This window comes from Xiphophorus hellerii, chromosome 3 (genome assembly GCF_003331165.1).
Source record: "Xiphophorus hellerii strain 12219 chromosome 3, Xiphophorus_hellerii-4.1, whole genome shotgun sequence".
In the NCBI taxonomy this organism is placed as follows: Eukaryota; Metazoa; Chordata; class Actinopteri; order Cyprinodontiformes; family Poeciliidae; genus Xiphophorus; species Xiphophorus hellerii.
Window position 1 is genome coordinate 26815843 of NC_045674.1, and position 23504 is coordinate 26839346.

Consider the following 23504-nt stretch of genomic DNA (forward strand, 5'->3'; position numbering starts at 1 on the left):
CAATTATTTGTCTTTAATAAGTAAAATACAGTAGAAAACAAGAAGAGTACATTGTTTTTTTCTGGCCTTTTCTCTTGTGTGCAATATTTTATTATTTACATTAGAAGTGATGTCACACGGTGTGAGTGAGAAACAGGCTGCTGTAAAATGTTACGTCTACTTATAAAAGGTCTTATTATTTATTTACGCACAAACTGTTTAAATATACATATCTTCACGTCACATAAATTACTTTATTATTTATTTATTCTTTTTATTTGTGTATTACATTTCTTAATCTGGGACCTGAGTCAGGTTTTTGTACCACAAACAAGTAAAGGCAGTATAGCGTTAGCATATTTCATTAGTGATTAGCACAGCTAGCACATTTAGCACAGTTATTACCTAAAGAGGAGAGTTTTTGTTCATTTTCTAGTGAGTGTGAACCCTTAGTACCTTAACTGAAGTGTTCAGATGTTTTAAAGTCACCCAGACAAAATAGCAAATTTGTTGTAATACATCAAGCCTTCCTGTTACCTGCGGAAAATCCTGCTCTCTCAGCGCCTAAATGAACCTTGACATGTCAATTTAGACGTTTTCTACACGTTTTGTGTTTTGTTTGACCTTATTGGCATTGAAAATAGTAAAAGTTGACTCTTCTTCACTCAGTAACGACATCCACAACAAAGAGCGTTATTGCCAGTGAGGCAGGGCTTAGAGATTATGCCTGTCAGGGCAGCTCAAGCTGAAAATCATCTGATTCCGATCACCTGGCCAATTCTCAGCGCATCTCAACTTTAAGGCTGTGTCACCGTCTTTGACTCACCTCTGACTAGACAACATGCTTTGACTGACGAGAAAAGGGATTTTCATCTGCGCCCCTGCTGGCCTTCAGCTTTAAAATCCTAGTATGAATTTGAAGAACACGAGTAGAGGTCGTAACACTCAGCTACCCGTGGACAGGAGCAGAAAACAATCTGCTAAGTCAAAAGGTAAAAACATCACATGAGTCAAATCTGTGAAAACACTACATGGAGCACAACAAATACTCCCTGAGAACAGCTGAGTGTAACACGGCAGAGTTCAGCTGGGGCAAAGTGTAGCGACGGTTCTGCAGGAAAGCCAGAATTGCCAGTGATTTGAACTTTGAGATAAGAAAACAAACAGCAGCCGTTTTCTCCCCCCCCCAGTGTTGTCGTTTGACCTCTGATCTAGGTAGAGAACGGAAACGCCCTCCGGGGACCTGACGCTTCGACGGGGCATGCTACAGTGTGGGAGGCCTTGTTTACTTTTGCACTGACGTGTCATCTGGGAAGCATTTTTGGACCATGCCTATCATGTAACCCTGGTTTCTGCTTTTCTTGCTGGTGAACCTCACACACACACACACACACCCTCAAAGGCATCCTTACCATTTAGGGTAGTTTTTAATAAAACACATTTCTGTCATCGCCAAAGCAAACAAGCTTCACTCATTCCTCTTCTTCATCATCGGTGTCTCGGACCGAAGGAGATTTATCGCTCCGCTAACAGAGAAGAATGTAACAAGTTACTCGTTGTGGCAAATCTGCTGTCCCATGTGAAAACCCAGCATGCAATGTCATAACAGTGTAGCCGTCAGCTGTGTGGGGTGACCTGCTGGGACATTCCGGGCCCCGTGTGGAGGCCGTCATGCCGAGTGGCTCCAGTTGCTCCAAATACCAGTGGCCTGCAATAAACTCATAGCCTTTCTGTGTTTGGGAAGCGACGGGACCGACCAAGACAGAGAAGGACACACTCGCGTAAGCCTCATCACGCACACGTCGTTACCAACCATCAGATCTTGTGTTAAGGAAATCACCCAGAAGCCCAAGTTGGCAATAAAGCGGGCGACGTCTCCTCTTACTCCAGCTTCCAGGTGGAATCTGGGCAAGAGTGAGTGTGCGTAAAATTTCAGAGTCTACATAAAAAGTTCTTGTCTTTGAACAACAATGAGCTCCTGTCAAAGTGGAAACAGAGATTTCTAATTATTCCCGTGAAGCAGATGGCACCCATTTGGAGATGAGGAGAGAAATCAGTGGGCGACCAGAATCCCAATGTTTTCAGCTGGAAAACCTCTGAACTTTGACCGACCGGTCGCGAGCTTCAACATTAAAGCTTTTTTTTTTTTTAACAATCACTGAACGCGCCATAAAGCTACCGGGTCTTTGCTAAAAACACTCTGTGGTTTTAGTAGTTGCTGCTGTTAGACTCGAGTTTTGCTACTTTCAGCATCAGTGAGGTGTTTAACAGTGGAGTCAGAGGAAGAGCAGAAACGTAACAAGCTAGTTAACCGGACGGCATTTTAACTAGGTTGCTACCACACTGAGCTAGGTTTTTATGCCAGTCATTTCATTTTGTTTTTTGTAGTTTTGGTCAAATTCTACCAGATTTGTAAAGTAACATAAGCCAGCTGCTGCAGGTTATCACATAATATCTGCCTCTGATTGGAAATGCTTCACTGGATCGGATTTGGGCACATTTAATGGAAAAGCTGAACGTAATCAAATAAAATAGCTCGATTTGATGCTTTCGAGCCTCCACCCGCTTTCTGTTGTGAGCCTTTCTGGATCAGGAGATTTTGGAAATTGTCTTAATGGTAGTTTGATAGTGATAATAATATATATACAGTACAGACCAAAAGTTTGGACACACCTTCTAATTCAATGGGTTTTCTTTATTTTCATGACTATTTATAAGGCAAGAAATCCCACTTATTAACCTGACAGGGCACACCTATGAAGTGAAAACCATTTCAGGTGACTACCTGTTGAAGCTCATCAAGAAAATGCAGAGTGTGTGCAAAGCAGTAATCACAGCAAAAGGTTGCTACTTTGAAGAAACTAGAATATAAGGGGTATTTTCAGTTGTTTTACACTTTTTTGTTTAGTGCATATTTCCACATGTGTTATTCATAGTTTTGATGCCTTCAGTGTGAATCTACAATGTCAATAGTCATGAAAATAAAGGAAACTCATTGAATTAAAAGGTGTGTCCAAACTTTTGGTCTGTACTGTATTTACATATATATATACAGTATATATATACACACACTATGGCAAAGTTTTAGTCAATATAAACTTGCTTTCTTTGCATTATTTGAGGTCTAAAAGCACTGCATCTTAGTCGTTATTTCGACCATTTCTCATTTTCTGCTAATAAATACTAGACTTTTGCTTGGAGTTTCAGAGACATGTTGTCAGTAGTTCATAAAATAAAAGAACAATGTTCACTTTATTCAAACATATACCTATAGATTGTAAAATCATAGAAACCAATCATTTTAAGTGGTCTCCTGGTTTCTTTTTTTTTTTTTTTTTTTTAACCCTTCCAGGGGGTCTTTTTGTGGGCTCTAGAGTCCCTTTTCATGAAGTAGGCTGACAGGAAAGGGGGAAGGAGAGGGGGGAAGAGATGCGGTAAACGTCGCCGGGTCCGGGAGTCGAACCCGCGACGGCCGCGTCGAGGACTTGAGGCCTCCAAATGTGGGTCGCGCCAACCACTGCGCCACCACGGCACACCTGGTTTCTTTAAAAAAAAAAAAAAAAGCACAATTGGCTTCTCCTTGACAAAATTTATTACAGTATACAGTTGAGATTGATCAGATGTTTTCTTCCTCCTAATTTAGTAAAAACTTGAGATCAATCAGAAACACCTAACTAAGCTTACTGCTGGAAAACTACATCTTCAGTATGAGAGCAGGAGTTTTTCCTCTAAGAAAATCAGATTACATGTTTGCATGTTGTTGGGACTATGTACATGCAGCCAGGTTTTTCTACAGCCATGTACAGTAAGTACATATCTCTTTCGTCATTAAAGATAATTATGTTGGTATAAGGGGCTGGGAAACAAGTGGGAGGGATTCTCTCGCTTGTTTTGGAGGTGGAGCTTTTTAACTAGACCTGTCCATGTTTAGTGGTGTGTTGGAGCAGTAACACACACAGACTCTCCTGCACGCATGCAGTAAATCCTCCTGCCTCTCTTAAGGATGTTTTTTGTTTTCCCCTGTAACTTTTTCACAGCCCAGCAGAGCCTTGGAGCAACAAACCCAGACTAATAACAGCCTTAATAAAGCTTCACGGCCCTGCCCCGCTTACAAAGCGAAGACACAAAAAGTCTTTGTATCAGACAAAACACAGGTGTTGGAACCTAAATGGTTTCCACACAAATGTGTTTTCCCAGCCCCCTTTTGGTTTTCCTCCGAGGAAAACCAGGAAGCCGTGTGTTACAGCTCTTGTGAAAATCAGGGCGAGCCTGGAGTTGAAATACCTTCCAGCTTTGACGTTTCTCGCTCACGTTAAAGCTGGAAGCCCCGCTGACGACTGGATGACAGCTGCCACTCTGTTCAGGCTGCCGGTCGGGATGTGCGCTGCATGTCGTGTGAGAGCAAACACGACGTCAGATTTAATAAAACGCAAACATCGTCATCTACAAAATCGCCGAGTGGCACTGGAACAGCTTGACTCAGCAATGTTCAGGCAGAGCGAAGGCTGAATGGCTCAGCCCATACTCTGATCTGCCCACAACAAATTAATTCACTGGCATTACTTTGTAAAGACGAATGAAACAGATCAACTTTCTATGAAACTCTTACATGTGAGAGTAAAACACAAGAATGTAGGTGTACAGAAATACAAGCTAAAACAATCGATGGAACCAAATTGGTTAAAAAAAAAAAACTACATAAAAATCAATCAGTGGATAATACTGTAGGTATGTTCTAATCAGAGATTTGTAGATTATTTCCAATCTCTGTTTTTTATTGAGCTTTGACCTCATTTTTCTTATTGTCAATTTAAACTTAAAAAGCATTATTAACAGTTTTTTTTATTAATTACTTTTATGAAGTTTATGTAACAAATTTGCAGTACAAATCTGAGAACAGATCAATTTTGACTTTTAAGAAAATAATCAAACATAATATTCTTTCAAGGTATGATGAAATATATTGTGTGTGTGGCAACATTACAAAGAGTATTTTTCCTTTGTTATTAGTTTCTATATATACAAATTGCTTGGTTCATGTCTAAAGATCTCTCTGTATGGATTGGCTGATTGTTGCTTATGGTATAGTCAACCATGTAACATTTTTTTTTTCTTCAAACCACTCTTTCATTGAATTCTTCTATCTAAATCAACACGTGCGACGTTTATTTCAAAGTGTAAATGACTGAAGTAAACAAATTAATTAACTAAGAAAGCTTCCAGGAAAGATATTTACAGAAAGTCGTCCAGATATACTTGATCCCTCCCCAGCTTGAAGGTATGAACCAACTAAAACTGCAACATGACACGGCAAAGTAGCAACATTTCTAGCACACACAACTCTGGCTTTGTTTCAGCATCTCGAATCGGCAGCAGGCCCTTAAAGACACAGTATCTCAAATAGCTTTCAACACCTGCTGTGTTTTCTCTAACTGAGCTGATGATGAGACAGAAATCACACCAAAGTGTTGCTGTTAGCTCGTTCTCTTAGCGCTTGGGTGTGATACGTTCACTGAGTGGATAAAGATTGGATTTCTGAGTTTCGGCGCAGTCAGCTACTATTCAAGCTGAAAGCAAAAGGAGAACAAAATGCCTCTGTGTTATTAATCTAACATGTCCAAGTTTGGTAAAACCTTACATCCCACACAGTTACACCGTTAGTATTTATGAGTGTAAATTAAAATGATGCATGTATGGGAATATTCTGTAGCTGCAGTGCAACGCACCTCTGGATCAAACGTTATCCTGTCTGCACTGTTTTGCTATTTTTACGGCTTCCGTCTCTCTCGCATGCTAAACAGGCATAAACACCAGAGCATCAGGCGTTTAAAGAGTGAACAGCCTCTGTTCTGCAAAATCATTAGCTGTTTGACACAAAGGTCAGCAGATTGGCTGAAGATTGCAGCGCTGCTTCTTTCTCTCCCTTAAAAGGGCCTGAAGGAATCCCGGCATATTTGTACTGACGACATCCTGCCCCGGCGTAACCTCCGCCCTCAGCTGTGTGTCACCACTGATCTATTCCAGGCAGAAAGGGGAGGTGTGGGCGTAAATGAAAAAAACTACATAAAAAAAAGTACATCGAAATGTTTTTTTTCCCCCTTTGCTGCTTTATCAGCTGTCACAGCACAATGCTTATCCCAGCTGATTCATCGAGCTACGCCCGACAGGCACCGACTGCTGCGCTTTATCTTAATTCATATTCGACAGAAGCACAGTCGCTGGAAAGTTCCATTGCCAAGGCTGTTCACGTCTAGTTTGCATAAAAGGTGCCAGAGAGTTGTTAAAAACTTTAAAAATTGACCTCATTTGACTAGACTGCAGATGAGAGAAAACTCTACCGAAAATGTCATGTGCACTGCAAGAAACGCCAAGTCTTACCAAGTGGTTTTGGACTAGTTTCTAGTGCAAATATATTAGTACACTAAAAAACAGACAAAACTAACTTATAAGTAACTTTCCAGCAAGCTACATAAGCTTGGTTTTAGTCACTAATTCCTAAATATTGATGAAAAAGTACCAGTTCCTTTAGTAGATTGTTCCAACTGATCCATCCATCCATTTTCTTTCACCCTTGTCCCTAATGGGGTCGGGAGGTGCTGGTGCCCATCTCCAGCTAACGTTCAGGGCGAGAGGCGTGGTTCCCCCTGGACAGGTCACCAGTTTGTCGCAGTGCAACACAGAGACAGACATGACTAACAACCATGCACACACACACACACCCACATTTAGGGAGGATTTAGAAAGACCAATTTCCCAAAAACAGTCATGTTCTTGGACTGTGGGGGGAAGCCGGAGAACCCGGAGAGAACCCACGCATGCACAGGGAGAACATGCAAACTCCATGCAGAAAGACCTCGGGCCGGGAATCGAACCCAGGACCTTCTTGCTGCAAGGCAACAGTGCTACCAACTGTGCAGCCTTGTTCCACTTATAACATGGGAAAAATATCTTGGTATAAGTAAAACTAATTTGTCAATGGAACTAGTACTTTTTCTACAATTTTAAAGAATTTTGAAAGCTAACTTATTTTAAGTGTATGAAGATATTTGTGCTAGAAACTTAAACAAAACTAGTTGGTGAGAGTTTGTGTTTTGCAGTGTATGTCTTTATAAAAACATAAACATACAAAGTCAGTTTCCTATGAGAAACATATGAAATTTGGCCAAACTACAGATAAATGAAACACTGATTTTCTAATGGTAGTAGCCATAAACAGCTGAGCAAGAAGGTAAAACTTTATGAATGCCAGTTATGAATCTGTTAGTTTGTTATATGAAATCAAGACAGAAAGAAATAGTGGAGTTTTACTGAACAAAAAAAAAAAAAGAATGAATGAATGATGAATACATTTTGGTGATCGCACCTTGTTTTTGAATTTAACTAATCTAAGAAACATCTGATAATATCCATGTCAGTTGAAGTTCCTATAGAGTCTAGTGCCAGATTTATTATAAAGTACTGACTTTACATAACCAGCTGAAGTCATAAAACTGGCTTAAATCTGTCAACGCGTTCTAAAAGTCAAACCTAAAAAGCAACATTAGGCCGCTGTCAATAGTACTGCAGCTGCGGAGATGAATCAAACCCAACAGCTTGGCGCGAATCCAAAAACAGAACAGGCTGAGATAATCGTTTTCTATGCTTTAAAACATCAAAAACAAATGGAAATAAAGCAACAGCCTGACAAGCAGAAAGTCACCACTTCAGTCACCGTATTATGAATAAATGCTATACAATATCTGGGTTTTGTAGTCCAGTGGCATGTGTCAGTCCATCACAGACTGATGTAAACACTGAGGAAGGAGGAAAGTAAAAAAAAAAAAAACGAGGTATGTACGATATTAAGATTATTAACAGAGAAGTGAAACTTTTTGTCTGTTTATGAAAAAGAGATGAGCTAAAATCTCATTGCATTCCTGTGATAATCACCTCATCTGTTCCATCCCATCAGTAACCATGACAAGTTACTGTAGCTCAATAGAGGCCAGATTTGAGCCGTTATTAGAAGAAAAGTAGGTTTGCAAAGTGAAAACACGTTTTAGTCGTTTGACTAAAACAGAAACCAAAAATAGGAGAAATAATAAAAATGGAGATAGCTTAAAACGTCATACATAACAATTTCTTAGTTAAGTGCTCTTCTGGTGAAATATTATAAGGTCTGACATCCGAACACTTCCCAGCCTCTGGCAATCAATGAGCACAAGACTATGAAAACATGGGAAAGACCAAGAAAGAAGAAAATATTAATGATCCAGAAAACATTTTCTTACAGTTTTACTCTCATAGCAGTAGCAGAAGAACTGAATGAAAAACATCTCACTGGCATCAGGTTCAGATGGGACACAAGTCGGTTTGTTTTTACTATGAAAACAATAATCCGTTTTTTCAGCTTTTAAACCCCAAAAATTCGTTTACTTTAATCTTCCCCTTAGCAAAAACAGCTGGCAAGTTTTTATAAAGCGCTGCCCTTAAGGTTTGTTTGCATGTGTCAGTATGTTTACATCGTACGGCATCCTATGAGTGCAGCCAATGTGTCAGATTTCCATTGCTCTGTCATTTACAGCATTGTTTCAAAATCATATGCCCATCCAGCCTTTCACTCCTGCAGTAGTCATGTTTTTGTTGTGTTCATGTGCAACTTAAATAAAATAAAGATGTGAAAAACAATTGAACTGATGTCATCATTTCAACAAGTCAATAACATCTCTTGTTCCAGTATTGACAAGTTAGATTCTTGAGGTTTTTGCCTTATTATAAGAACTTTAGGTAAGATACCCAATGAAAGAAATTACATTTTTAATCCTTTGTATCAATGAAAGTACGCTAGGCTTTGGTTTCACTAAGTACATAACAAATCTACACTAAAAACCCAACTACTTAGAGCTACTTTAACACCATGAAAGGCTAATTACACATCAACATGATGGCATTTGGAAAAAATGCCATGTTTCAATTGAGGATTTTTATGTTTTTGTGCTGTAAATCATGTTGAACTGCATTATTGCTGAAATATGCAAAACAAATAAACTTGACTGATTGAATTATAACATAGCACGTCAGGTAGCACTTTCTTAATTTCAGAATATATTTCCACATATTCTGAAAATATTTCTTATTTGTATAAGTAAAAGCAGCCTTTCTATAGATGAGAATACACTGATAAGGTACATGTGGGTCATTGAGGTTAGATATTTTTGCTTTTTTTGGGAAGTCTTGAAAAGCTGGTTTCTGGGTCTTTTGGTATATATACAGTACATATACAGTATATACCTAATTTTGCTACTTTCTTAGTTTTGAAAGTGTGAAAAACTACTTTCTAAACAACCTTGCAGCCCATGTTTCTATAGTAACACATGACTAAATCAAATTCAAAGATGTTTTATATCTGAAGCAGAGGATACAGCATTTACAAAGACAAAATCATCTCTATAAGCTACAGAGATGAGTCAAAATTTTATTCTATAATGAAATCAAATTATTCATCCTTCAAAAGAGTCTGATTTCTTTAGCCAAGAACATTCTGGAAACTTCATATCTCATAACTAAACTGAACATGACTGCAGCTATATTTAGACAGACTATGGAGGTTAGCTGTGGCTGTGCACTATGAAAAGCTCCCACCGCCACCGTGATCGGGGCAATTCCCCGCTAAAGAAGCCCAGTAACATCAGCATCAGCTGCCGGGACAAATTGAGTTGGGAGGACAACGGGATGACAGCCAAGCCTTGACCGTCCAGCCGTCTACAATTCAGAGAAGGCAATGAGACAGCGGTGAGTAATCTTAGACAAGACTGACTGATAAACTATAACTGGGCCCCAATTCATTTGGAAAGCATTTGTGATGTCAAATCAAGTCGGATTTTCAGTTCTGGATTGTGTTCTTGAAAGGTGGTCTGACCATAACTTATGGTCTGACCTAAGAAGTTGTTTTAGACACATAAACTGTTGACAATGGCAACTATTCAATGAACTCCAGGGTCAGCTGCCCTCAGTGCCTTGCCACTGAGCATCAGAAGCAGGAAATTCACTTATAAAGACGCCAACCAAAAGAGCAAAAACAGAACAAGGACTGGAAAGACTGCAGACACATGTGACTTCAGTTCAGCAGAGAGGCATACGCTGGCTAATATTGTCCCAAGTGGTTGTTGTGCGGGAGCTAGAAAGTAACTGTTAACTGAAACAAAGCGAGCTGGGGTTTTAATGTGACAAATAGAAATCAAAAAGGTTTGACAGGATTTCATATCCAGCACCATCCTACGCAGGAGCAAGTTTTGCTGCAACAACAAATCATTTGATTTCTTTACCAGATTTGTGCGTTGTAGAAACTGAAGATTTTGCAGAACAGGTCATGAACAGTCGGAGTGGAACACCTCTGAGTCAACATCTTTGAATCCAAAAGGTTGGATTTAAATTTAGATCCCAGACTGGATCACTCCATCACACAAATGTGCTTTTGACAATCTTTTCTGTCAAAGTGCTGGGTGTATGTTTGGGGATGTTGCCCTGTTGGAAGGCGAGTCTTTGCCCAAGTATCATGCACTTCACAGCCTCTCGCAAAGTTTGCCCAGTATTTAGAAGATGGTGCTTACCGTCACTCTGTTTCACTGCAAGGGTATGTTCAGATGTTTATGCCTATGTTTTGTGTTGGAATATACAATAGTACTCATAGTACTTTGCATTAGGCTTGACTAAGATACTTTATTCCTGGCTCAAATGGGTGAACTGGATGATCAGTAGTTGTCCCACAGACTCAGATTCTTCCACCTTAGCTGCAGATCTCTGCAGCTTCTCCGATTAATGAGCTCATCGCTCAGCCTGTCAGAGTACGGTCAGTGGACGGCCATGTTCTGGTAGGATTGCACTCGTCTCATACTCTGCATTTTGGGATAATGAATTAACCAGGACTGAACTGACGGTTTAAAGTTTAGGATACAGACAGTGAACTACACAGTTCATTATTCGAGGATTTTTCTGTTCAATGTACCTTTAAATTCTTGGCGGAGATTTGCTAAATCGTGGATTTTGCTTCTAGATCAGATCTAAAATATTCAAAGGAAAACGCAGCGGAAATATCAAGGCACAATTCTACTTTACTTAGTATTTGCTAATATTGACAAAGCACGCAATCAAGAACATTTTTTTTTCCTTGCCGCTGATTGGCTGTACCCCCAAATGAATAGATCAGGAAGACTACAGATGTTAGCTTCCACAGTAGTGCTAAGACGGTTTCAACTGAGTGTATTCATGAATATTAAGACCTATTTGTTGTTTTAATAGGCAGTTATAAGCAGTTTTAGAGGGGTTCTCAAGTATTTGCAGATTTTAGATATTCGCGTGTGGCTGTGGTCCCTAACCTCAACGAATACCAGGGATCCACTGTACTGCTTAACCATTCCAACTTTTCACTAAAGTGTTATCCCTGACCTGTCAGTTGTGTTGCTTGGTCTTCATGACGCTACTTCTTGACAATAAACCTCTGAGAATTTTGCAGAGCAGCTGCAAATGATATCAATACCTTTTCTGAGTGAAACAAAGTCACACTGGATTTTCTAGATTTATACTTGTAAGACATTTTGAAAGTGAGTTTTTTTTCCCCCCTTTTGCTTCCTCTTGTTATACTTTGTGTTGATTTATCATAAAAAAATCCCCCAAAAATACATCTAAGGCATGGTTGTACTGCAACAAGGTTTGTGGAAAAATGTTTTAAAGGCGTATGGATAATTCCACAGGGCGAGGTAGTTACCCTCTCCTCGATACAAATGTGAGTTGGAAAGCCTTTTTACCAGCAGCATGGGACAAAGTTTACTGCTAGGAGTTGAAAGAAAGCATATTAAATACCATTTATCATTTTACTATGAAAACACAGAGCCCACACACTCAGTGTCATCAGACAAAGAAAGAATGGAGAGGTAGGAAAATCTTTCTTGCTGCGGTTCTGCCGTGGGATTTAATGGGAAACATACAAACACAAATATGCCAATGTGAGGATTAGTCTGCAACAAAGCATACACTCACTGCACTAGCAGGCACACACACACACCCACCCCCACACCTATCAGATGCAGCGAGAAGGACTTGTTAATCACATAGTCAAATTAGCTCTTTGCATGGTAGCATGTAGAAGATAGCAAGAAGCAACTTTCTAACAACCAGTAGAGGTTTTACATGACATCAGTTCGGAGTTGTAAGCAGCGGACAGTTGAGTCATCCGAAGGTTTAAACGTTAAGCAGTTAGATAAAACTTTTCGTGTTGTCGCACGAAAGAGATTGGGGGAAAACTTTTCTCAAACGTTCAAAACTAAGCATGACAACGTGTCAGGCGTAAATGTGGGCCTACACAAATGAGAGTGGTGCAACTTTATCTGATTTGAAGACATAAACAGATTGCAGAACAGGCGTAATTTGTAGTGCCATGCAAAAGTATTTATAATCCTTAATTTTTGGTACGTTACATTACGTAGAAACACAAGAGTTCGATGAATTTTGTTGGGATTGTCTGTAACAAACCAACAGCAAGTGGTGATATTTGGTATGCCTTTTTCCCCCTAATAAGTGTTATCAATGCTTCTGTTGCAAGAGAAGAACAGCATTCTCAGAGGAACACGGTAACTCTGCAGGAGCTTTCCAGCTCCTGCAGAGTTACCATAGCTCAAGTGAGAAAGTCTTTGGACATAGAAGCTACTATACTAGACATGAAAATGTGTAACAAAGAAAACCACTGTTGAAATAAAACCAAATTTGCCACAAACTGTGTGAAGAGCAACAGTGTTTTATCAAAGTTGTTCTACTCAAAAGCTTCAATCTCCCTGACAAAACCATTCATGATGGGAGTCAAGTAAACTTGAAAATACAATCCCCACTGTGAACCGTAGAGGAGAGGGTTTTCTTCAGCACGAAGCAGGAAGCTGGTCAGAGTTGATTTGTAGATGGGTGAAGCTGAATAAAGGGCAGTCCTGGAAGAAAATCTGTCTAAGACTCGAAACTGAGGCGAACGTTCAGCAACGGAAGATCCATTCATCTGTCCGTTGTCTATACCGCTCATGTGGGGTCATTGGGCGAGACCAAGGTATAGTTCATATGAACATGTTAGAGTGACGTGGTCCAGAGCTAAACTCAACTGAGAACCCGTTGCCACGGATTGTAAACTGCTGCCCACGGATGCTCTTTAAATTGAAAATCATGTACAATTTCCCTACCGCAATTAAGCACTACTTCAAATTGGCCTCATCCAATAAAATCCCAGTAGAATGCTTTGACGTTTGTTGAGACGTGACAAAATGTGGAAAAGTTGCCTTTTGCAAGTCAAAGCAGCCATTCTGTCGGCGTCAACCCAGACACGCTGATAACACGGCCTTGAAAACCCATTATCTTGCACATTTACGTGGCACAAATGAACACCGACAAACGTTATTCCTTGACAGCAGACACATACAAATGAAACATACTCTGAATAGGGAGGGGAGATGAAACATGGCAGGTATGAGGCCACTCTCCAACTGGCTGTGTCATCTGTGTGTCTTAATAAGGAGAGGTGGACCACTGCGGCGCACAGACACCATCAAGAAAGGGAACACGGAGGAACATGGAACATAAACACCTGCCACAAAGGCAGCTCCTGCTTCTCATTATCCTCTAGTAGCAAAAAGAGAAACTTCGACATTACAAATCCCATTGGTCGAATCACACCGGCCAGCATTTTGCAGACAATAAGCCACACAGTCACAGGTAACATCTTTTAAAAGCAGGATGGGAAGGAGAAAATCTGGGCCAGTCCTTGAAAGAAGCTTTCTCTTCTTTTAAATATTTGAACACACAGCAGGGGCGAAAAAAAATCTTGGGCGAAAGAGAAAGTGGAGAACCGCTAACATTCGAGGGAAAGATAGGCAACTATAGGCTCTAAAATAAAAGATGATGCTCGCATCACCCCAAAAGAAGAAAGTGAAAAAAGGAAAGATGAGCCATAAAGACATTTCCACTAATTCATCTGCAACTCTCCTGGTTTACTTTCTAGTTTTTTTGCTTTATTTGCTGAAGTGCATGAGGATTTCCATAAAAAGGAAACTATGTAAAGTAATTCAGTGAAGCGACGCCCAGCAGCTAACTCTGGTATAAAACGGGATTTAAAACTGAAGACGAAAAGCAAAACACCCCGCCTGCGGGGGAATTAATGAATTTCCCTGTTGCTCAGCAGCACCTGTTAATGTCCTTGCTGCGTCTGGATGGACAATAACCATCAACGGCACTCAGACTTCAGCTCCCCCCCGAACCCTCCTTCAACACCGAGGTCAGAGGTCAGCACACTGAGCCGGCCGTTCCGTTTGCACTTCAAAGCGAAGCACTCCCGCAAATCCACTGGACTTCGGCAATAATACGCGCGAGAGTGGAAGAGTGACAGCAAACATGTGTGGCGATCAATAAAACACTCAGCAGCAAAGAGACGCAGCATGCGTGACTGCTGCTTTGTTCCACACACACACAAACACCACCTCACACACAGATTGGCGTGAGAAAGGTGTGTTTGCGGTCGCATGTTTGCAACCTGTGTGGAGTCGGAAACACCAAAAATAGACAGATGAATTTGACCTTCCCAGAACGACAACAAATGCTAAGACATCCTTTCCATCTTTTACATGGCTTCATGCTCTAGCTGTCATCACTCTGATAGAAGTGCCGTAGGCTCCCACCTTTGTATTTCTCTCTGACATTTTCATAAGCTTGAATGAAGTCCTGCTCCTCAGCGTTGGGAGGCAGGTAGGCAGGTTCGTACATAGCCATCGAGCCGTTAACACCTCCGCCTTCTTCTTCTTCTTCTCCTCCTCCTCCTCTATCTTTCCTCTATGTTGTGTTTTTTGTTGGGATTTTTTAATGGAGTGTGAGACAGCCTGTGCTGTCCTTTTGCCTGCTCTCTCAGCTGTGTGAAACCTCCACAGCTCCCAACTTCACTCAGCAGCCCAACGCCACTCCCCCCTAAACGCAGCCCCTCACTATGGCCCCACCCTTCTTCTCCTCTACACCCTCCCACTGCCTGAGTCAGAAGTACGAATAGAAATGCGAAGCCCCACCTTTTAAAGATAGACACGCAGGCGGCTCACTCACACACACTGGGTTCTGCTGGTACAGCACCAACACAGCAGCAGAGGAAATGAGACAGCAGCAGAACGCTGTCCAGAGAATCTCCGGCTCTGTTAGTCTGGGAGTTAGTTTAGATTAGACATAAGATCCAAAGTCTCAAATTTATTTGAAAACTATATAAAAATTATAATAATAATAATAACATTATTAACTACAACAAGAATTAAAAAATGGACTTAATGTCCTTTCACCCCAACATTGCCATTTTGTAATTTTTCAGTTGTAGTTCATTTCGTAGCTAATTTTTTACAGATGTGAAAAGCATTAAACTATACCTGGAGTATCCTTTTTGATAGGTTTCAAAGAGTTTCTGTCCATAACAATTAATTGTTTCTGATTTTAAATGCAGTTGACACTCATGAAAAAATAAGTTAAAAGAGTCTTCTTTGTCCCAGTTCTTGGGGGTACAACCAATCAGCGCCAAGGAAAACAAATAGCGCTCCTCTATTGGCTGCTCCAGCCAATAGCATGTCTGTTAGCATTGAGCCGAGGTCATTCAGCCTCCACAGCTGCATTTTCTATAAAAATTTTTTTAGACTTGGTCTACAAAAATAAATCGACAAATAAGAAGATTTCCACCAAATAATTTCTAGTTACAAACCACAGAAAAAAATGTCAATAGGTGAATGCGTGAATAATGAATCACAAATAGGTGGGGGTCTACTGTACAAAACAGACGTCATTCTTAGAGGAGGCTAGCTTACATTAGCCGGATTTCTGACAAATGCAGTGGTTCACAAAGATTTTCTGGGCCCCCCTATGGATTACAATTTCTACTAATTTGGGCCCCTTGATCCACAAAGTTGATTCACAATCCATTTAAAGCCTGTAAGCTCTAAAGCATTACAAAACAGAACAAGTTATTATACATCTTAATACTCACTATTACCGTAAAGAATTTAAGGAACTTCTGCATCCCGTTTTCTAGCATTCAGGTCAGCTAGTTTCCCGCTAATGTATTGTGGTAACTCCATTTAGATTAGCAGTGTTAGAGAATGTTTTGGTCACCTTGTACATCTAGACTAGATCATCGCACTGAGATTTCAGGTCTACCCAGAAAAAGAAAAAAAAGAACACCTTTGCTATACATATTAACAATTGCGATACATTCTTGTAAAAACATATTTATTAATGACTTTTTTCCACCAAATACTGGTGGTTATGGCAATGGACCCAAATAATAAAATGTGCCAATATGTAAAACATTATTTAGGTAAAAGTAGGTCTGAAAGAGCTACAACATACAGCTAACACTTTGGAGTTATCTAGTAAAACGTTTTCTAATTACTGGAAAAATGATGTTTCAGGACCAGAAGATTTGAGTTCTAGATGCCAAAGTAACTCATAAGCGCAATTCTATTTAATTTCAGGCCTCAGGTGTCGGAGAACATCCTTCCTGCCTGTCCAGCAGTAAACTTCTCCAGCTGGGTTCCTGCCTTAGTCATCTTCTGAAAAGAAAATCTGATGCCTGCTTCACCATTAATACGTTCATAGTCACATTCAGAGCAGACATGGGCCTTGACACCCACCACAGAGATCAAAGTTTGGGGCAACTACTGAATATTTAGTACAGGGTTCAACCTGTCAAGTCAGTAAAAGAAGAAAAACAAAGTCACAGTTGTAAAATAAAAAATAAAAAATAAACACTTTAGCTCCAAACAAGATGTAAAATTAATACCAGCAGCATTAGATGTGCCTAATAACATGATAATTGCAAACAGCAAATCGTCTGAGCAAACAGAGATATCCAGTGATGTCTTGTTAGGGGATTTTCTTGATGCTCTTGGCACAACAGAAGAGATCTGATGTAGGAAAAGGAAAGTCTCTGCAAAGCTTCATCATCAGTCATTTCTTTGGCCGAGGCCAAAATGACATCAGTCAGGAGACCTTCCTGACAGGAAACACGATAAGTACTCTCTAAACTCCCTGTTGTTAGCGCTGCAGCAGGAGCGCGAGCGAAGGGGAAGTTCTCCACCACATACACAGGGGTTTGTCTTTTTCTCCAGCATTTTTAGACTTTGCAGACCTTCGCCATTTTGTTTATATTACAGAATTAAAGGGTATGCGTTTCCAGACTGTAATTACCGTTTAAATTTGTTTGCTGCTACAGTTTCAAAACCACAAACTCCATTTCGTACAGTTCATCTGAACCGAAAACCTTATCATCATTTCTCACAGAAAAGTGTTAGTGACCACAATGTATACTTGTTGGCCACACAACTATGGTCAGCTGGCTGGAGGGACGCCCGGAAACATTTCTCTGGCAAGAATGACAGATTTAATTGTTGGGGAAATATTTTAAATTAGCAAAACGCAGACAGTTATTAATACATTACAGAAATAATCTGCAGCAAAGGATCATTTAGTTGGGGGTACCCTGTAAAAATATAAGAACAAAACACAGTCATGGTGTGCAAACGAAAGTACCACCTCTTATTACAGGTAACACCATTTCAGAACTGAATTTGGAAAACCATGCTGTAAAGCAGCAGACTGCAGGCTAGCTATCTGAGCCAAAAGCTGAACTAAATAACTAATTAACGAGCTTGATAGACTCCCAAATAAGGATGCAGTGATATGAAAATTTGGTCTGATATCGAATCTTAACATTGCTCATCTGTCTGATATTATATATATTTTACTACCGTTTTACTACCTTTTGGGGATGAAAATGATCCGTTTTATTCATCGGATCGATACCGATAAATTAAAAAATGCTGATACTAATATTAGTGCTGATATATCATAAATCCCTAACTCCCAGTGTTACTTTATAATGTATCATGGTTTGAACATTAAGCAACTTTAATCGAAACCCACTACTAAGTATTAAAAAAAAAAAAGATGTATAAATATACTATAACATAAAAAGGAATATTCACTGCCTTTCTGTGTCACATGCTGTCACATGTCTGACATTTTTGTTTCGCATCTCTATGTCGGTACCATGACACTGCAAAACTGTATTTTGACCAGAGGCTATCGTAGCGTGATCCCACGCCTGCTTACACGAAGGAAGCCAAAGGCAAAGTTACCATGTTCACTCTGTGACATCAAGATAGCAGCTGTCCTAAATAGTGAGAGTCAACTGCACGGAGTAAACCTTTAACACATCACATGCTGTAAACAGTCCCTGGCACAGGCTCCTACAAGATCACTTTCACTTTGAAGACACTTAACAGTTTTACAAGCTTTATTAAACCAGCTTCCTATGATCTTACATGAAGCTGAGGCTGGTTTGTTTAGCTAAACTGAAACTGTCTAAGATCTGTGAATCTAGCTGAGAGAATTTAAAGCTCAGTGAAGTTGCAAAGAAGAGGAAGAGTGTTTTGCTGTCCACATCTCTCTTTCGACAATAATCAACAGGTGCGGGCAGGGCTGCTAGTGGCACATGTGTACATTCTTTAAGGTACGCACCCAAGCTTTGTCATTTAACAATCTGACACCGACTTTGCGTCTCCCACTGCAGCATGCAGTCTGCATGTGCTAATTCTGGTCAGACAAGTATTTAATGGCGGCATTCCAGCCGCATTTGCAAATGTCACTTAGAGAGGACCTGAAGGAAGGAGCTGGAAACAACAAAACCAGAACACATTTCTGGGTAAACAGTTACTTAAAGGTTCAAAATAGCGTACGTTTATCAGAGAGGATTTATCAAACTTCTAAAAATGCATAGTAGACTGCAATAAATGTTTCTCAAAATGGACAACGGTTAAAAAGATTTCTTTGTTTTCAAGTTGTGCCATTTGTTGGTACAACAGAGTTTTTTAAATGTGCAATGCATTTTTATATATTTTACCTCTGGAGTACCTTTATGATAAACAAATTTTCAACATGGAGATTATTCACTGAGTCCGGTCAGACAGTCCCCACGGGTTCCCTGTAAACTCTGATCCCGTTTTCCCTGTTGTTTCCTTCAGCCATGTCTCCTTTCGTTTGATAATCTACTTGACTAGACTCACGAAACAAGAACAGCTACAGTGTTAGGATTATTTCACACCATTTGATTGGACAGCACACTAAAAGTCTTTACAAATGTCAACGCATCCAGGGAGAGGGATTATGAAAGTATGTTTCTCCAGAACAGAGCGTGAAAACACAGAAATACAGAGATCTCTCGTGCCGACTGACTGAGAGTTTGGTTTTAGTCGAGGAACGAATGTCCTGCTCTATCTCAGCTTACCCTCAGGCACCTTTTGATAAACTAAAGTGGTTTATGCAGTTTTGATGTTCTTCAAACACATTACATAAGTTGTATGGGTGATTGAAAACCCTGAGAACATTCACTGAACATCCAGCTGATAGATTACATTTTTTTAAACAACTTAAAAAGTATCTAAAAACTACAATTGCACAAATGTGAAAAGTATTCAGATTGATCTCCCCCTAACCAACCCGTGATCTATCCTCCGACTTTTCTCAACACCACTGCTGTCACATCTATAAAAAGTGTTTGAATGGTGCAATCGGGTGGTAATATTTTCCCATGGACAGCCAAAGAAGGCGTGGGAGACCACAGCGAACACAAGCCTGGCTCCCTCTTCTGGATAACCCAAACAAAAACTGCCGCTTATCCTTCAATCTGTCCAGATTCACCAAACTGTGCCGTGACTCATTTCCAGAAGGCAAAACTTACAAGTGTCCACATTCCATTTTCCAATTCCTCCCTTTCTTTTTGTTAATAAAGAAAGCTACAAAAGGACAAGTCTGTTAAACTGAAGAAATGAAGCAGTTCAGTCTGAAAGGCTTTCCCAAAACGGCAGGCAACCCTTTGTCTGCTGAAATACAGCAGAGCTCAGTCAGAGAGAGGACACAAGCGGCTCACTGTGCAGTCAGTGCTACTTGAGAACAGGATGGAAAATGTGACATATTTTCCAGACGCAGTGATGGTTTTTCAGAATGAATACTGCCAGCCGACCTGCCTCTTCTAGCGTGAATCGCCACCTGCTGGACAAACGTGTGAACTGCAACTTGAGAAAAGTCCATAAGCCAAATTGTCTAGTATCAGCAGAAAGATAGACTCTTGTTCTTTTCTTTTAATAATATGCTTTGTTATGAAGGCTGCTTGTAGTGACAATTTGCAAAAGTATTGATTCCTCTTTCTTCAAGATATAGCAAGCTTCAGTTTGTTTTATTCAGATTTTATGCAATAAGTGAACAAAGTAGTGCATAATTATTTGGTGTACGGACTGTTCTACATGGCTTTCAAATGGTATTTTGTATTCATCCTCCTTTTAATTTGATTTGAATAAAATCCAGTGTACCCAAATGCCTCAAGACCCACTGTAGCTTTTTATCCAAATTACATCCATAAGTCCCTCCAGTTCTTCAGAAATCTGCAAAATTCACACAAAATCAACAGATCCACACATTCTTTTTCTGATTTTACTGCAGATTTTTTCTCAAAATTGGTCAAACACATTGGGTTTAAGCGACTGCTGCCTCAGTGATACTTGATGTGAAGTTAAGCTATAGTCTGTGATTGACATGGCGATTAAAAGAAAGTATCATTTAACATCATATGTTAGCACAAATATCGTAAAAAATTCCTTACAAATATTTCTAAATTGTCAACACAAAACTGTGACTGTGATTGCGAAAATAAAACACAAAAAAACACCCCTGGATGGACTGATCAGTGTGAAAAGATGTTTAATATCATTTCAATTTAAGGAATACTGAGTGAATGGTGAAACAAACAGCGGCTTGTTGATATTTTAACAGTTTAATGGGTTTTATCAATAGATTCTGGCAAAACCGGCCCTTTACGAACATTCCGATTTTTTATATGGTCCAAAAGGAAAATTAGTTTGACGCTCCTGCCTTAAGAAGAAACTTAGTGGACCTTTTTGTAGTTTAATCTCAGGGTAAATCCAGCTGTTCTGTGAAGGCCTCAGAGGCTTGGAAGAGAAATTTAAGGCAGAGTTACGTTTGAAAACAGTATCCCAAGCTTTGAACACCTCACAATATATGAGCTGTAAAATGACTTGACAGAAAAGCTTCATTGCCTTTACGAAAGAGTGGCAAAAAGAAATCCATCGTTGAAAGAAAGTCATGAGAAGTTCCATTTGCAGTTTCACGGGAGCAATGTGGAGGACGCAGCAAAAGCAAAAACAGGAGAAGAAGGTGGTTCTCTGGTCAGATGAGGCAAAAATGTAACATTTTAAGCTTCACACAATGGCAGACACTCCTGACAGCGAACGGGGGTGTTTCTTAAACGAGGAGCCGACGGGAATATGCAGCTGACAACAAACCACCCTGGAAGAAAAACGGTTAGAAAACAACAAAAGAAACTTGATGCTGGGTTGGAAGTTCAACTTTCAGCAGAGCAAAACCTCTAAACAGAAACCTGGAGCTACAATCGAATGGTTTAGATCTCAGCAAATTCGTCTGTTGCAGCGCCCCAGTCAAAGTACACGCCTCGAATTGAGTCAAGAGTTGAGAACTGATGTTTACAGACACTCTCTGTCCAAACTGACAGAGGGCTGAAAGTTTCTGCCTCTAGATGTGAAGAGTGTGGAAGTATTGCCTCGGAGGCGCTCAATACAAATGCACAGCACACTTTTCCTGAGTCTTACGCATAAAACACTGTCATTTCACTTCACAGTCAAGACAAATAAAAAGTGAGTAAAGACTCCTGTCTTCTTTCCTTCTCATCGCACCGCAGAATGACGACACAACGTGTCGCGGCTGATTTTTATAGTTCGCTGCCTAACGTGCGGCACCCTGCGACATCATACCGCTGAAATATTCAGGGCTCCGCTCATAAACGTGATTCATGCCCGCATACTGCAGGTGTGTGTGAGTGAGGGAGCGTGCAGCTGTGTGCGGCATTCTCTCAGGATCAGATCGTAGCCTGTTGGTCATGAATTATTGAGCAGCACTCTGTGGAGATGTCTGCTGCCGGCCGCCTAACAGCCAACACCCGAGCAGACACACCATGAAGTCTGCTCTTAGAAAATACAATTCAATTACAGAGACATAACTTACATTGACAGACACATTGCATTGTGGGTAGTAACTCTGTAAGATTACGCCATGATGCTAAATTAGTTGGGTATCCTTCATAGATCCACTACATAGCCTTGATAGTAAGCAACAACCTACGTCCTTTGGCTTGACGTAACCAAGTTCTTTTTTATTTTAGTTTAGTTTTTTAAATAAATAGTTGAGATGATGAATAAATATGTCATCCAGACCGCAGAGGTGTGTACAAGCACTTGTGATTGTATGAAATTACAATTTGTTTTGGCAAAACAGACGGTGGTGGCAGTGACTAAAGACAAATTCTTACATTGCAGTGAAAAAGTATTTACCCGTAGTGGGTTTTATTGATCTCTGCTTTTTTTCTCTCTTACTTAATCATAAAGATAAAATGTTGCTTTCAAATGATAGTTTTATGAACTAAGGGAAAGCACAATTCAAACCAATCAGAAATGCCCCCAAAACCAAATTACTGATGGAAGCAACAACTGCAGCTTTCCTTTCACTCAGGATAATTATTTTCACTTTTTTTGTGTGTGTGTGTGGGGGGGGGGAATCATTTTCATTCACAACCGTCAAAGCATCTGAGCATGTCCTGTTCACGCCACAGAATCTCAACTGGATTTCAGTCGAGAATTCGACTAGGCCACTAAAAATAGGTTTCTTTTGTTGTATTTTTTTTTATAGCCATTCAAACATTCACATTTCCGAAACACTGTTTTACGGCAGACGTAACTGGAGGCAGACCTTTGATAAAGTTCCTCCTTTATTTCATCAGTGTTGAGAATCACCAAGAGATTTTAGTTTTCATAAGCAATATGCAGATTGTTAATGCCACTTATCTGTTAACTGTTCCATGTAGTCTCCATTTCTATTTTAATATGTTTATTAGACATTTTGAAAATTTTATACAGAAAAAGAGCAACAGGACAAAACTTATACAGCACAGATACAGAAAACAAAAAACAGGAGGCATGTACGTAAGTTAGAGCAATTATATGAGAAAAGTAACCAATTTATATATAAACTGAAAGTTATACATCATTCGGGTTCACATTACTGGTCTTTTAATTTTGAAATATTCAAGAATACGTTCCCATCTCTTTTTAAAAGGATAGAATTTCCCATTAAGACAGTATCTCAATCTTTCTAATACAATAACTTCAGAAATTAAGTTTTTCCATAGCTGGATCGAAGGGGCGATGCAACCAACCCATTTAAGCATTATTGACTTTCTGGCCAACATCAATAGGAATTGCACAGTCTCTTTGAGAGTATCCAGGTGACTGGGTATGAGCCCAAGGAGACACAGCACTGGACTAGGAATGCATCTCCATTTTTGAATAGTAGATCTCACTGAGGCTAGCTGGAGTAGCAAAGCCTTAGAAATTTCTTTACAACCTTTTTTA

General features: G+C 39.9%; 1 protein-coding gene across 6 annotated transcripts in view; it reads right to left on the reverse strand.

The window, feature by feature from the left end:
* The window catches only part of LOC116714646 (plectin-like), a 136693-nt gene that overhangs the window by 106273 nt on the left and 6916 nt on the right, over positions 1 to 23504 (reverse strand). For 2 of the 6 annotated variants that reach the window (XM_032555439.1, XM_032555424.1), the window contains exon 1: positions 14664 to 14769. The exons of the other annotated variants lie outside the window; for them this stretch is intronic. In XM_032555439.1, the coding sequence (XP_032411330.1) occupies positions 14664 to 14754 (91 nt within the window). In that variant the 5' untranslated portion in view covers positions 14755 to 14769. Of the gene's footprint in view, positions 1 to 14663; positions 14770 to 23504 lie in introns of those variants that run through there. 6 annotated transcript variants of the gene reach the window in all.